Genomic DNA, 15,931 nt, shown 5'->3' on the forward strand with positions numbered 1-15,931 from the left:
AGGTCTATTTTATTCTTGCACATAACTGGCTATTTAAAAACCTAAATACCTTCTCACTGGTACTTGGCTACTGCTGTTGTTCAGTGCAATGTTACAGCCCACTGCTGCTGTTGATTTGTGCATGCAATATTAGACCTCCAGTGCCAGTGGGAATGTCACAGATAGCACAGGACAAGCTCTATCACCTGTCAAGCTCCATCGTGCTGTGGAGGCTGGACTCCAAACCCAGAATTCATCATTGTGTGCGTGTGCATGTGTGTGTGCATGTGACTGGAAACAAAGCAAGCAGGACTCTCCTTGAGGAGGACGGGAGGAAAAAGAAGGATCTGAACTGAGAGTGAAACAAGTGTGTCGATGTTGGCACCTCGATGTCTACCTGAGGAAGTCAGTTGTTTCTGTTGTTTCCAGTGCAAGATGTAGACCTGGCCTTCCTGAGGAGCAGAGAAGACATCAAGCACAACAAAAATGCATTTTTGAATGACAGCGAGTGGGAACTTCTTTCTGTGTCCTCAATGTACGGCATCCTGCAGAGCGGTACTGGAGATTTTGCACAGATTCAGTTCAATGTAGGTTCTGCCCCTGCTGTCTACTTTTCTGCAGTCCCTGGCTTCCTCTGCTGGGTTGCAGGATCTCTGGCTCCATTCCACAGTCTCATTCATTAACACCCAATAACAGCCGGCTCAATGGCTCTGCACATCCAGTCTGCATCCCAGCATTTCAGAGAGCAGAGGTCCAGTGAGAGACCTTGAGCTCCAGCTGGTGCAGGTGGAGAGTGTGGTGTTCAGATACTACCCCCTCCTGTATGGATCTTTAAACCTTTCAGCACTTACTATTGTTATCATTTCTTCTTGCTACTGAGAAAGAAACCCAAGCAAACTCCCAAACAACAAACTGAGATTATCTTATTAGCATTATTGTGCTGAGCAAGTTATCAATTAATTCCAGATGCAGATGCATGAAATGATCATATTATTCACTTGAGTATCTGAAGGGATTTGCCAATAGTCACCTGCAGGACTCAGAAACCGCTGGTGGCTTCTGAATCAGAGGGAACAACTGCCTGAAAGGACATGAGGGGAACCCATCCATCCCATCCCTGGAATGGTCTTGGCTGTGTTGTTCCTGGACAAACTGTCCTGCGGGCAGGAGTGCCATGGGGTAAAGGACAGTGAAGCCTGCTGCTTCAGAGGTAGAAGGTTCTCCCGGTAAACTGTTCTGACACGTAGTCAAGAAGTGGACGCACACTGTTAGCATTCAGCAGTGCCCTTGGCTTTTCTACACAAAGTCAGCCAGTGGTGGCCATCAGGGTGGACAGAGGCACAGGGGTGGGTGGCCCATGCCAAATCATGGTCCAGATGGATGGCGGGTCAAGACAGCACGCAGATGAAGGCCCTAGAAACAAGTCTTTGGAATAAGGAAGACAATTTAGACTGGTGCTATGGCTGCAAAGGATGTGCCAAGGGGTGGCAGGGAAATAGGCTGTCATTGGGAACCCAGATGTCCCTCCATTGGTCTAGCAAAGCTCTTAGACACAGCTGTGGTGTGAAGCTGGCTCATGAATAACACTGTCTGGTAACTAATCTCAACTCACATTCTCCTGGCAATGGGGTTTGGGTCCTGACCTAGCATCCTGCTTGGTTTTTAGCAAAGCTAGCATTGTCGTTTTTTTTGTCTGCTTTTTTTTTTTTAAGTGAAGGAAAGGGATGGAAAAAAAGAAAGGTTTTTTAAAAAAAATTTCAATGAGTTTCTTGGCGAAGAGTAAACACCTCATTAATTTTAAAGATATCAGCCCGCAAACATTATTAATGCAGCTCGAATAATGGCGAACATTAAAGGGAAATGCGAGGGAGTAGCACGTGCAAGGTGGAACATAGTCACCTACCAAGCGCTCTGGAGAGCTCTGCACACACCATTACCTACACGGTACGGAGAAGACAAACAGGCAAGAGACAGGCAGGCAAACAGGACACACACTTGCATACATACACACACACACACTCACATGCTCTCTCCATAGAGCAGCCATTATTTGTAGTTACATGTCACTGTTCACCCTAAATGTCAATTTGTGAACAGCCGCTGAAGCTTTCCTGTGATGAACAGAGAAAGGTAGGAGATCGCTTAGTGAGAGGGAGGTCCCTGGGTCTAGGAGCCTGTTCCTTGGCTTGGCTTTCTTCCCCTTAGGTGTTTTTTTTTGTTTGTTTGTTTGTTTGTTTGTTTTTTTGACAGGCAGAGTGGACAGTGAGAGACAGAGACAGAGAGAAAGGTCTTCCTTTCTTCCTTTTCCGTCGGTTCACCCTCCAATGGCCGCTGCAGCCAGCATGATGCGCCGATCCGAAGCCAGGAGCCAGGTGCTTCTCCTGGTCTCCCATGGGGTGCAGGGCCCAAGCACTTGGGCCATCCTCCACTGCTTTCCCAGGCCACAGCAGAGATCTGGACTGGAAGAGGAGCAACCGGGACAGAATCTGGCACCCCGGCCAGGACTAGATCCCGGGGTGCCGGCGCTACAGGCAGAGGATTAGCCTAGTGAGCTGCGGCGCAGGCCTCCCTTTAGTGTTTGCATGGAAGCTGCTGCAGGCAGGCAGGCCTCATTCCCTTTCATGCCCTTGGAGAGTTTCCCTGGATCCCTTGGCCCTGGGAGCTCACATGGGTTGTCTAGCAGGGTGGCTTCTACCCTGGTCCTCAGAACAGAGAAGGGAAAAGATCCTGAGTAGAGTCACAGCTCATAGTTGGCAGGGCAGGGAGCCAGACTTGGGAGCAACTCCTCAGCTTTGCGAAGACCTAATTAGATTCAGTAGCTATCACAGTTCTCCATCTCTCATCCTCGTGCCTCCCCAATGCTGCAATGTGCTCTGTGCCTGGGCTTATTTTATTCTCTACATCCCACCCTGAACTGAATATCCCAGACATCCAAATGACCTTCAGTCGTTCTTGGCCAGCTATGTGAAATTCGCCCAGTTCCATGTCAACATCAGCCTTGCCAGGGTCCTAACAGGAAAGGGCTAGCCCCTCTCAATCCAATCACCCACCAAGTCCCAGTTCAGGCTGTCCAGCAGGAGACTGGGGACAGGCGGGGCAGGCAGGAGAGGCAATGATCCACTCTAAATACATCATTGCCCTGGAACTGTCATACGCTGCTGCCATTTATACCAAATCAAAAGCTCTGGCTACCCTGTTAGTTCCAGCTAATGTGCAATCATAGATGCGGGCTCGGGGACACGTATTGTTTATCGGAGGGCACTGCTGACGCTTTGGAGCTGGGCTACATTCCACAGGGGGCCCAGAGCGCAGGCACTTCTCCCTACAAGGATATCTGTGTGCAGCCTGGAACCTGATCCAGCAGCCATGGGAGGGGAGGTTTCCTGCAATACATTATCGGAGGTGCCGGCTCCCAGAAACAGCAGGGTGAGCATTCGATTTCTGTATGGCAGAGTTTAAAAAAAAAACCAGCAACAATGAGGGTAGAAGCCGGAGGATGTAGGAATAAAATTTAGGAACTCATGTTGGATGGAAAAGGGTGGACAGCTGTAGGGACTAAACTGAGCCCAACCACAGTTATCCTCCCACTGAGCAAAATGCTCATTCAGGCAGGAGTTGGCGTGCCCACAGGGTACATCTAGAAAAATGCAAAGGGGCTTTTAGGAGAGAAAGATGCCCCATTTATCCTTTTCCTGTCAATGTTTTCTGGATTAGTGTGGTTTTGTTGAGATACCCATTGATTGCACCTTGTATACTTGATAGAACTTAAGTGTGCATGTGTATGCCTGCACATGCACACACACACACACACACACAGAGGAGAGGGAGAGAGAGAGAGAGAGAGAGAGAATTTACAGCTCTAGACATCCTTCCAGGGTCACTCAAGTGATACAGGAATCATGGACTTTCTGCTAATCCAGCACAATCCACAGACCAGATCAAAGAAGCTCTCACTCCAGAACAAGGATCTCACTCAAATGCAGCAGCTTTCCCATTCTTTCTGGACTAGGAATGTCTGGAGGGGCTGGGAAGGGGAGGAAAATAGGCTTCTGTATGAAGCGTGAGTCTGGGCGTCAAAATTCCAACTATGTCATAAAGACGGTCATGCAAAATTGAGTACTGGTGGGGTCTACCATCAAGGAGGCAGTTAGAGGCTGACCTTGGGGCCTATTCCATCTCCAAGGAGCTCTCCACACACACACTCTGAATTAGATTGATCTCTTTCATTAACATCAATAGGCTCCAAATACCTTTGTGTACTTATTATTACCTGGCTTTAATGGATAATGAAATTGTGCCATAATATTGCTAACACCTGAAGGGTGTCTAATGGAGAACACGGGCTGAAACTAAAGTGCTTTTTCTTCCCTTTCTGTGCAATTTAAAGGCACCAGCTCCTTTAGTCCATTAGAAATGATGGGCTGTAGTTAGGGGCAGTGTTGTAGAGAGCCATGTCTCGCTGAGCGGGTGACATACCTCCCTGCCAGCAGGAGCTCTGGCATGATCTGCAGAGAGTGAGCCCTCAGAAGCACCAGCCTCAACATTTAGGGTAAAAGCAGCATTATCAACCAACTCCAGTTTTAGTCCATGAACATTTTTTGAGCTCTTATCATGTGCTAGGCTCAATGGTAAACACTTAGGACATAATGATCAATAAAACAAGACTCCTGATATCTACCATGGGCCTCAAAATCTGCCCATGGAGACATAACCAGTAGCACCACAAAGAGCACTTGCTCTGTGCCAGGGACAACTTAAAATATTTGTCCACTTAATCTTCACCTCTGAGTGAGTTGAGGTACTGAGCCGTTCAGTAACTTAGTAGAAGTTGTAGGATGATTGGTGGAGCTTGGACTTGAACCCAGTAAATGTGACTCCAAAAACTGTGTGCCTAATCCTCATAATGCTGACATACAACTTACTATCCTAGTATATTCCAGCCCCACTTGCTATCCACCCACTGTGCATTCCTGGGCAAGTCGCCTGTATTGGTTTCACAAGACTTCTGTAAGAAAGTATCCCAAACCAAGGGGCTCGAAACATCTGAAGTATGTTTCCTTATACGTCTGGAGGTGTAGAAGTCTGAAATCATATATATAAATCAGGCCTATAAGGGGGCACAATTGCTCTCTGCCCACAGGCTGGAGAAATATCCAACCACCAGAGACTGCTGCTAATCCCGGAAGCTGGAGCGAGGGCAGGGCCCTGTCCTATCCACAGTGCTAAGTCCAGTATTTAGGCGAGTGCCTGACAACCTGTTTGGGTTCAATTAACATCCTTTAAACAAAGAAATAAAAGACTCTGAAGATCAAATGAGATAATAAAAGCATTTCTGGAAACTGTGGTAAAATTAGAGTTTCTTTTGGCCGCACTGGGCCAAAATTAGTCTAGTCCATAGGTAGGAGCATGGTCCCTAAATCAACTTAAAGATGTATTCCTTGTTCCGAGGAAACCCAAAAGTGTAGGTACTTGATCTGTTTCAGAAAGGAAGATGTAAAAGGCAGGGGAGTGGATGGTGTGGCTTTGGAGGGTCCAACTAGCTGTATAGTGTTTTAATAAATGGAGACAGGAGAGTTCTTTGCTTTATGCTACAGCAGAACTATCTACCCTTATACTTATGTCCTTTCCCTCTGATTTCAGATGCTGTTGATAGCCAGTGAGGAATAGTCTCCTGACCGGATCTGCTACATAGTTTGTGGGACTTAGTGCACACTGGGCCACTTGTGCAGAAAGTATTAAGGATCTCTAAATGGCACCAGCAGAGCATTAAGGCCAAGTGCAGAGTCCTTCCATGTGTATGGTCGAGTGTGGCTGCACAAGTCACACTCCCATGAAGCCAGCTGCCACGAAGCCTCTTAGCTCTTCCTGCACCCCTCCCCCAACCCCCCGGGAAACACATGCTCCCATGAAAGGGCACCTTCTCAGAAACCAGGGTCCTTGAGCAGCCAGGTCACCGGACCTTGTTTCTGGCCGAGATTAACATTCAAGCATCTGCATTAGCCTCTGCATGTATGAATCATCTCGGCTTGTGCTAGCTACACGGGCACTTTGTTTAAAGAGTGCAACAGTTCATCTCAATTGTATACAAGATGTTTAGCAAAGCAAAAATAAGCTGCTTTGTAAAAGAAAAAAAAGAGGGAAACGGAGGTGTGGTGAGGTGACTGCTCACCGAGGACCACTGAAACCAGCCCACACAGGCCCTTAGGATGGAGAGGCTCTGGAATTCTGTTCCCTTGGTCTTAAGACTGGGCTCTTCCATGTTCCTGGTCATCCAGTGTAGCATGATTCTTAGGCTCTTCTTGCCCTTTCTGTGCTGTCTATTCTGAAGTCTCTAGGGTATCCCATTTCCACCCTCCAGAGACCACTGGCTTGGTCATCCCTGCCAACCCCAAAAAGAAAGATCACCAACAGTCCTTGCTGGGTCACAACAGAAACCCCTCCAGGGACCCTGATATCTGATTCCTTTTCCCCTCCCCCCACCTAACCATGGCTGGCTCAGTCACAGTGATGGTGGGAGCTAGAGAGGTGCAGGTTGATGACAGTTAATTCTGTTGTTGTTTTTCTTGTTGAGTGCACTTTGGTAGAAATGTGTTTTAACCAAATTATTGCAAAGCACTGAGTGTTGCTGTGTTTTAGATATCTGCAGCCAATTATGCTTAATGTGAAAGACAACAGCCAGACTACAATCCGCCAAGCGGCTCTGGCCTGCTAAGCTCCACTGAGTTGGGATGCCCTCCTAGAGCTGATGGCTAGGGAGCCCCGGCTGTCACCAGCAAGGTGATGTCTGGACTGCCCCTACCACCTCTGCACCATCGCTGGCCTCTGCACGTCATCTTGGCTCACTTCTTTGTGATTCTCTTCCATGGCAGGATATGGAGATGAGATGCACTCAATCAGAGGTCTGGTGGGGTTGAGTGTTGCAGCGATGCCTTAGTAGTAAAGAGCAGGGACTTTCGGGTCTTGGGACACATCCTGGCCCTGCCACATACTCAACTTACTTATGGGGGCTGAGCTTTATTATTGAAAATTTACGGGGTGAAGGCCGGCGCCGCGGCTCACTAAGCTAATCCTCCGCCTAGCGGCGCCGGCACACCGGGTTCTAGTCCTGGTCGGGGCACCGGATTCTGTCCCGGTTGCCCCTCTTCCAGGCCAGCCCTCTGCTGTGGCCAGGGAGTGCAGTGGAGGATGGCCCAGGTGCTTGGGCCCTGCACCCCATGGGAGACCAGGATAAGTACCTGGCTCCTGGCTCCTTCCATCGGATCAGCGCAGTGCGCCGGCTGCAGCGCGCCGGCCGCGGCGTCCATTGGAGGGTGAACCAACGGCAAAGAAGACCTTTCTCTCTATCTCTCTCTCTCACTGTCCACTCTGCCTGTCCAAAAAAAAAAAAAAAAAAAAAAAGAAAATTTACGGGGTGAAAGATATGACCTACTAACAGGTTTGCAACTAGGAGTAAATACATCACATCATATGCATAAAAGCATCTAGCATGCCATCTGACACTTAGAAAGCATTCCCTTGTTGGCAGGTTAGAAAAATGGGAGATTTCAAACATTATCGTTGTCCAAATCCACTAGCAAAGGGCCTGGAATGTTTATTTGTTCAAACACATTTATTGAACACCCACTATAAAATAGGCCTTATTTTGGCCTTATGGTGGGTATCACCACTATAGGGATGGGATGAGATGAAGGTGCATAGGATAGTGGGGGAAGCAACCCATCCATTCCCTGGCTTCTCTTTAGGAAGAATGAGAACAGATTGTGTGTTTTTCCAAAACATTTCCTATTGCCATCCCAGAGAAGCTAGGTATAAGAAATAGTGACAATAATAGTAATTTTGTGAGACCCCCAAACAGCTGTTTGTCCCCATAGTGCAAGCCACGCAAGGCAGCTTCAGCTGGTGCCTACTCCAAGGGACCCTGCCCTCTTTTTTCCCCTGTACTTGTTTCTGGGGACTAAGCTTGTGCTCTACAGAGATGGGATCCCTGGTCATGTTTGTCAAAATGGGGAGACAGGGAAGAACAGTGGCAGGAGATGGGAGGGAGGGAGGTGAACAAAGGGGTACTTATTTTTCCATTTCCCTTCATGAAGTGTCACCAGGCTGGCCACACCCCCAACAGGAAGCCCCTGCTCCTGCCTCTCTGCACAGTTCTCTCTCCTCAAGTCTGGTCCCCATTCCTAGCCCTTGACTCCTCTAGACCTAAGGGTGGTAGGAGTTTCTCATCCCCTAAAGTCCCAGGGCAGCCTTTCTTCTTTGGCTTCCCTATACCCTGCCCACACTTTGCAAACAGTCCCTTTATTGAACCCTCCTGAAATCTCCCAGTTTAGATGTGCTATTCATTCCTGCCCAGACTCTGATAGATATACAAGTGCTGGATACCAAGGGCATTCCAAGCAAGATAAACTAAACTGAAAGCAACCCCATTGACTGCATAGTAAGTGATTTAAGAAGAAAGATTTGGTTTTGAAACAGTTTCTCACCAGCTGTGTGAGTTTGGATAAGTAAGTCAACCTCTTTCAACCTCTGTCTCCTTGTTTGTAAAATGGAAATAGAGATACCCAACCTTTAAGGTTGTGAGACATGAATAAGCAAAGTGTATGGGGGTACTTCAAAATGTTTGTGGAGAAATGGAATTCAAAGAGAAGTTTATTTTGGTGCAAAAATTTTTTGAAGTGTTTGCATAGTTTCTTCATTAAATGTTGAAGACCTCTGGTATGCAGGGGTTTCAAAAAATTTTTTTACCAAAATAAATTTATCTTTTAATTCAATTTCCCACAAACATGTTGACTTGCCTTCATGTAAAAGTCTAGTGCTTGGCTCACAGTAAGTGATAAATAAATGTTAACTATTTCTTCTTCTAATTATTAATAATATTAGCTCTGTAGAAGCTGAAAGGATTATTTTATCCATTTGGTAAAACACAAAATAACCTCAAACGTGTATCTGTGATAAACTACATAGAATTTTCATATAATGCAAACGGACTGAGACTTCATGGAGCATTTCTGGCCATGGACTTGGCCAGACATTAGTCTTTCTAACAGATGCCTCGTTCCTGGCCAGGTGGTGATTCGCAGGCGCCCGTTAGTCTATGTCGTGAGCCTGCTGATTCCCAGCATCTTCCTGATGCTTGTCGACCTGGGGAGCTTCTACCTGCCACCCAACTGCCGCACGAGGATTGTGTTCAAGACCAGCGTGCTGGTGGGCTATACCGTCTTCAGGGTCAACATGTCGAACGAGGTGCCGCGGAGCACAGGGAGCACCCCACTGATTGGTGAGCCTTGTGCGATGCTGCCTGCCAAACAGCTGATGCTGCATTTCAGACTGGAGGAGGAAGGGAGGGGACCAGAGACGCTGCCAACTCTGCCTTCTCTGCTCTGGTTCTCCTCACAGGGGCCTTCTTCATAGTTTGCATGGCCTTCTTGGTTCTCAGCTTATCTAAGTCCATCCTGTTGGTCAAATTCCTCCACGATGAGCGGCACAGTGGGCAAGAACGGTCCCTCCTGTGCCTTCGAGGGGATACTGATGCTGACGGACCTGGAATGGATCCCAGGGCCCCGCACGCTGGGGTAACAGGTTTGTGAGAAGTTTTGGAGTCTTTACTGTGTCATGCTTTATCACCCTCAGAACTAATCCCCATTGTAAGGGCTCTGGGCCACGTTGGTCTGTGAAAGAATCTGACACACCTGCGTCTTAGCCTCTGTACTATGGTGTGTATTACCTCTCCAGGGACTGCAGGCTGCCTCTGGCTGACTTTCCAGAAAGCCTCATTTTCACTTGAAAGTCAGACCAGTTGCTCTTACCTTCTTTTATTTTCCAGTTTCAACCATTCAATTGAGTCATTGATTCCAGATTAGGAGAGGACTGGTGTGTGCACACACACATGCGCGCACGTGTGCGCGTGCACACACACACACACACACACTGAGCTTGTATATATTAGGGTTCTAGTTGCTCAATGTAAAAGGTGCAGGAATAATCTCAGCTCCTAAAGCTGCAACAGAGTCACCTTCAGCTGATGCTGAGCCCAGAAAATCTCCTAAATGGATCTAGCCCTCACACGCCAGACTTTCATAATAGAGCTCTGACATGTTCTCCCAGGTTCCCTTCAGTCTCCCCTAAGCAGGTAGGGAGAGAGATCCCACCTCCAACAGCCCAGTGCCCGGTTTTGCGGGATGCATCACTCTGCTTCAAGGGAAAATTCCAGGTGGTCCTCGGTAGCTCCTGGCTCACCTAGGGTGCCGTCCCCTACCCTGCAGGGTCTTCCACCTGGCGAGACCAGCAGACCCAGTCAGGGGCCCTGAATGAAGTCTGGCTCCAGCTTCAGTCCATCAACAGCTACCTCCGAACTCAGGACCAGGTGGAGCAACAGGAGGTTGAGTGGCTGGCTCTCCTGTACCGCTTCGACCGACTGCTCTTCCGAGGCTACCTCGCCGTGCTGATGCTCTACGCCATCACCCTGAGCTCCCTTTGGGCGCTGTGGAGTGGCTTCTGAAGACTGAAACTTGCTGGTCTCCTCCTTGTGCTCACGGCTCTTAGAGGAGGCTGGAGGTGTTCTTGTGGGAAGATGGAAGGCGAAGGAATGGTGGAATTAGAAGTCCTCCCCGCACTGCTTTTCACTAAGTCCAAGTATATCACCCAGTGGACTACTGAATGACCCAGAGGCAATGCATTTATGATGAAACTGTCTGTACAGTACAAAGTACACAGGAAAAGTCAGCCCTCCTTCTTATCCCAGTGCACGCTCTGAAAGTAGCCACCATTAGCAACTACTTTCAGGAAGCTTCTAGGCACATACATGCATAAATGTATGTGTAGACAGCTTTAAAAAAAAAAAAGAAAGAAAGAAATTGTAGTGGCTGGCATTATGGCACAGTGAGATAATTGCCCACTTGCGGTAACAGCACCCCATATGGGCACCGGTTCAAGTCCTGGCTGCTCTATTTCCAATTCATCTGCCAATGTGCCTGGGATATCAGTGGAAGATAGCCCAGGTACTTGGAGTTCCAGCTTCCTGGCTTCAGCCTGACCTAGCCCTGGCTCTTGTGGCCATTTGGGGAGTGAATCAGTGGATGGAAGATCTCTCTATGTCTCCTACCCTCTCTGTATGTCTCTCTCTCTCTGTAACTTTGCCTTTCAAATAAACAAATATTTTAAAAACATGTAAGCTCACTGCATCTTCCATCCTGCCTTGGTCATCTATTCAACAAAATTTTATTGAGTGATGACTAAGTCCTAGGCATTGCTAAATCAGTCACACATCAGTCTTCACTGGATTTGATCCCCACAGTCAACCTTGTATGAACTAGAGCACAAAATCCCTGCCATTCCACATCCTTCTGAAGCTCTTGTTCCCATTAACCCAGCCTCCGTCTCCCTCCTGTGCATCCTTGCTGGAGCAAATCCAGGTGCCAAGGCTTCCAAGATGAGTCTAGCACATCATTCAATGAGCACACGCCCTGAGTAAGGCATTGATGAGGGACACACACAAGCCATGGTCCTTGAGTTCAAGGAATTTATAATCCACTGTCCCTGCACTAGCCATCTAGGGCTGCCATCATAAAATACTAGATTAAGTGGCCTAAACAAACTTTTTTCCCACCACTCTAGAGGCTGGAAGTTCAAAGTCAAAGTGCTGGCAGGATTTGTTTCTCCTGAGACATCTCTCCTTGGCTTGCCTGCCACTGACTTCCTGCTGAGGCTTCTCATGGTCTTTCCTCTATGCATGCACCTGTTGGCCCAAGGTCCTCTTATTTTTTAAAAAGATTTATTTATTTTACTTGAAAGAGTGACACAGAGAGAGGAGAGGCAGAGAGACAGAGAGAGAGGTCTTCCATCCACTGGATCACTCCCCCAATTGGCTGCAACAGCCAGAGCTGCACTGATCCGAAGCCAGGAGCCAGGAGCTTCCTCTGGGTCTCCACGCGGGCGCAGGGGTCCAAAGACTTGGGCCATCTTCTACTGCTTTCCCAGGCCATAGCAGAGAGCTGGATCAGAAGTGGAGCAGCCGGGGCTGGTGCTGCAGCTCAGTAGGCTAATCCTCCACCTGTGGCGCCGGTACTCCGGGTTCTAGTCCTGGTTGGGGCGCCAGTTCTGTCCCGGTTGCTCCTCTTCCAGTCCAGCTCTCTGCTGTGGCCTGGGAAAGCAGTGGAGGATGGCCCAAGTGCTTGAACCCTGCACCCGCATGGGAGACCAAGAGGAAGCACCTGGCTCTTAGCTTTGGATCGGCGCTGTGCGCTGGCCGTTGTGGCCATTTGGGGGGTGAACCAACAGAAGGAAGACCTTTCTCTCTGTCTCTCTCTCTCACTGTCTAACTCTGCCTGTAAAAAAATAAATGAAAAAAGAAGTGGAGCAGCCAGGACACGAACCTCCGCCCATATTGGATGCCAGCACTGGGGGCAGTGGCCTTATCTGCTATGCCACAGTGCCGACCCCATGTCCTCTTATAGGATTAGGGACTATCCTAAAGACTCTATTTAACCTTCACTACTTCTTTCACGGCCCTATCTCCAAATGGTCATATCTGGGGTGGTAAGAGCTGGGACACAATCAACATAGGAATTTTTTTCAGGACGCAAATCAGCTCATCACTAACATTCACATGTGACTGTGGAGGTTTGGAACTTCCAAAATCTACAGGTTGCATCAGCAGGTTGGAGCCCCGGAAGAGCTGCAGATGGAGCTCAAAGGTGATCTGCTGGCAGAACCCACTCTTCTTCCAGGGAGCTCAGTCTTTTTTATCGAGGCTTCAACCCATTGGGTAAGGCCCACCAACATTATAGAAGTTAATCTATTCTACTCAAGGTCTACTGGTTTAAATTGTACTTTCATCTACAATGCCATTACAGAAACATTTAGAATAATTTTGACTCAATATTTCAATATGGGGACCCAGCCAAGTTGACACATAAAATTAACCCCACAGTTCCAGTGATCCCTCACTCCCACCTGTGCATACAGTCACTGGTTCAGAACCAAAGAGCCCTAGTCACGTTGGCACTTGAATTGTAAGATTAGAATTCAATCTTCTCCCCCAAAATACCCTCCCCTAATACTTGCCTTTCTTTGCTTTTCATTGTGTCCTCTGCAGTCTTCAGGATAGCCAAGCTACTGTCCTCAGTAGATCTAAGCTTCTACTTCTGTTCCACGCATTCCTCCTTTGCTTCCCCAATCTGTGTGTCAACTCCGTTTCAGAACGCTGTCCCAAACAGCTTTATCCCCGCTCTGCCTTTTTCATCAGATCCCCCATGGTTCTCTTCCTCTGTATCTTTACATTACCTTATATTGTTCTCCTTTTGAATATTTTGAGCCTCTTTTGTGTGTGTGTGTGTGTGTGTGTGATTTGCCAAACAGACCACACACTCCTAGAACCATTAGCCGGTTTTTCTGTTTTATCCCCTGTCTATGCCCAGGTCCATACTGACTTGCTTATGTTGATTCCAATAACTACTGCAGAGTACCACATGCAAGCTCACTGCTGATGGTGGACACATATGTGATGCGCTTTCCCAAGTCTGAGAGACAAAAATCTATGCCCAGTCCCTGGGCAACCCCAAGCCCCCATCCAGGGCAGTCATCAGGAAGTTGGTGGCAGAACTCAGTGGGCTACACGGTCGTCATCAGCGTCTGTTGTCGACAGAGGACACAAGAGTCCAAAGCTGTTTGCTAGAAACTTTTTCCAGCACTAAAATTGCTTTTGAAAAAAAAAATCTGCCCCCTCTCTCCCCCCGAAGAAAAAGAATTTAAATTCAAACAGCCTTTACCTGCATCCTCCCTCTCTCATTACCTCCCAGTTAGTGCTCAACGCCAATTGTCCATGAAATTCCACCGCTGCTGTTAATGAAATGAGGAGCATAAGAAGTTTGCCAACAGGAAGTGTCCATACAAACCTCACCTGTTTCCTTCCTCACTTCCTACTTCCTACCACAGGCCTCCTCTGCCTTGACACATTCTGCTGGCCTCTATTGATTCTGGCTTTCTCCACATGCTCTCCCAGTTCATAGAGGAGGAAAAAGCCTGCAGTGGGGTCCCCCCACTTTTCAACTCTGTCCTGGAGAAAGCACCAGATTGAAACTCAGAAGTTCTGGTTTGGGTCCTGGCTCCGTCCCTATCTAGCCAGGGGGCATTGAGCTGAACCTGACTTACACTTAACTTATTTGAAATTGGAGCTATTTATGCTTACTCTGTCCACATCACAGAGGTGTAAGCATAGAAATGAAACAATATATCGGGCTGGCGCTGTGGTGTAATGGGTAAAGCTGCCACCTGCAGTGCGGGCATCCAGTTTGAGTCCTGGCTGCTCCACTTCTGATCCAGATCTCTGCTATGGCCTGGGAAAGCAGTAGAAGATGGCCCAAGTCCTTGGGCCCCTGCACCCGCATGAGAGACCCAGAAGAAGCTCCTGGCTCCTGGCTTCGGATTAGTCCAGCTACGGCCATTGAGGCCAACTGGGGAGTGAACCAGCAGACGGAAGACCTCTCTCTCTCTCTCTCCCTCTCTCTGCCTCTCCTTCTCTCTCTGTGTAACTTTGATTTTCAACTAAATAAATAAATCTTTAAAAAATATATATCAGATCAGCACTTTGAAAAGTAAATTAACTATCACAAAATAAAGACCCATCTGCTATCAACAGATGGGACCCAGTCTCGAGTCCCTGGTGTGGGGTCAGATTTCCAGTTTCCTCTACCAAAATCAAGTCCTGGGCTCAGGCTCTCCCCAGTAGCAACTTCACTATAGGATCCAAAGGCCAAGGCTGAAGCCATCACATGCCTCCTTGCAGAGCACTTGAGTGATGGGGGTGACAAAGGAACTCCCCAATCCACTTCCCACATCTGAGGGACAAAACCTACTGGTCAGATGTGCTCCAGGCCCAGATATCACTGTCTAGGTTTTCTGTCAGTCTCTCGGAAGAGGTCTTTCAGCAGCGAAGCCTAAACGACTCCAGGGTGGACTCTGAGAGGCCCTGATCTCAGTGGGCCTCCAGGAACTCATGTCAAGCCCCATGGTCAGGTCTGCCTCCCCAGGCTGTGGCACTGTTATCACACACCACTAGAAACTTGCTCCTAGAGCAGTGTCCCTTGCTGGGGGAGGGACACAGATGCCAGGAGCCCTTGTTTACAGAGCAGCCCCTCCAAATGCTTGTGCATTTCATGATGATTCTTCTTTCAGAGAGGAAGGAAACTGAGGAACAGAGCAAAACGGGATTCTCCCAGCTGTGCATGCTCTCACCATATGCTGCTTCCCAGAATCTAAAGTAATTGCAGCCCTCACCAAGCAATTACAGCTCCAGCTCTGGGGCCGTCACTGCTGTCTGGAATAGGGTTAGTTCAGCCCACGGTCCCAGGCTAGCTACGTAGACTTTGGTTTATCATTACGTCTCAAGACAGCTTTGCTGCTTAATGACCTCCCAGAGCCCCCGGAGCCTTTTGTGTTGTAAATAATGAGGTGGTAGAGGCGCCTCCTTTTCTCAAAAGGTACCCCCCCACACTCCCAACTTCCACCATCAGCTGTTGTCCCACTGAGCTTCTCCCCTCTTAAGTCTCCTTTTGGACACAGCCAGTCTCCCGTGGCCTGACTCAGCCTAAGTGACTCAGAAACTGGAAGCAATCGAAAGAGCATCCACACGGGCAGCTCTCCTCCCAGGTCGGCTTCAGGCCTCCTCAGGTCCTCTGGCATCTCAGGATCTAATTATACACCTGAAGGCAAGGTGAGCAGAAGCACGTGGAGCTTCAGTTGTACCCCACCCTCTGACCTGAGGCTTTAGGAGGTGCTTGGCTTTTTAAGGGAAGGAATTCCTCCACCAGCCCGGGCCACCGACCCCAGTCCCTGGGCTCCATCCAGAGCATGGCCTCCTTTCTGGCACCCGTCGCCGTGCCTCTGGGCCCGCCTCAGTCATCTCTGTACCCAGCTTAGTCTACCTTGTCCTGTCCCCCAAGCTCAGACCCGTCTCAGC

General features: G+C 48.5%; 1 protein-coding gene across 1 annotated transcript in view; it reads left to right on the plus strand.

Annotated features, from left to right (window-relative positions):
• The window catches only part of HTR3B (5-hydroxytryptamine receptor 3B), a 37,223-nt gene extending 26,084 nt beyond the window's left edge, over nucleotides 1–11,139 (plus strand). Inside the window, exons 6-9 of the mRNA XM_002708384.6 lie at nucleotides 409–566; nucleotides 9,043–9,253; nucleotides 9,373–9,555; nucleotides 10,239–11,139. Of these exons, the coding sequence (XP_002708430.3) occupies nucleotides 409–566; nucleotides 9,043–9,253; nucleotides 9,373–9,555; nucleotides 10,239–10,474 (788 nt within the window). The 3' untranslated portion in view covers nucleotides 10,475–11,139. The remainder of the gene's footprint in view (nucleotides 1–408; nucleotides 567–9,042; nucleotides 9,254–9,372; nucleotides 9,556–10,238) is intronic.
• The last annotated feature ends 4,792 nt before the right edge of the window (nucleotides 11,140–15,931 follow it).

This window comes from Oryctolagus cuniculus, chromosome 1 (assembly GCF_051225735.1).
Source record: "Oryctolagus cuniculus isolate XC-2025 breed Fujian yellow rabbit chromosome 1, ASM5122573v1, whole genome shotgun sequence".
Classification (NCBI taxonomy): domain Eukaryota; kingdom Metazoa; phylum Chordata; class Mammalia; order Lagomorpha; family Leporidae; genus Oryctolagus; species Oryctolagus cuniculus.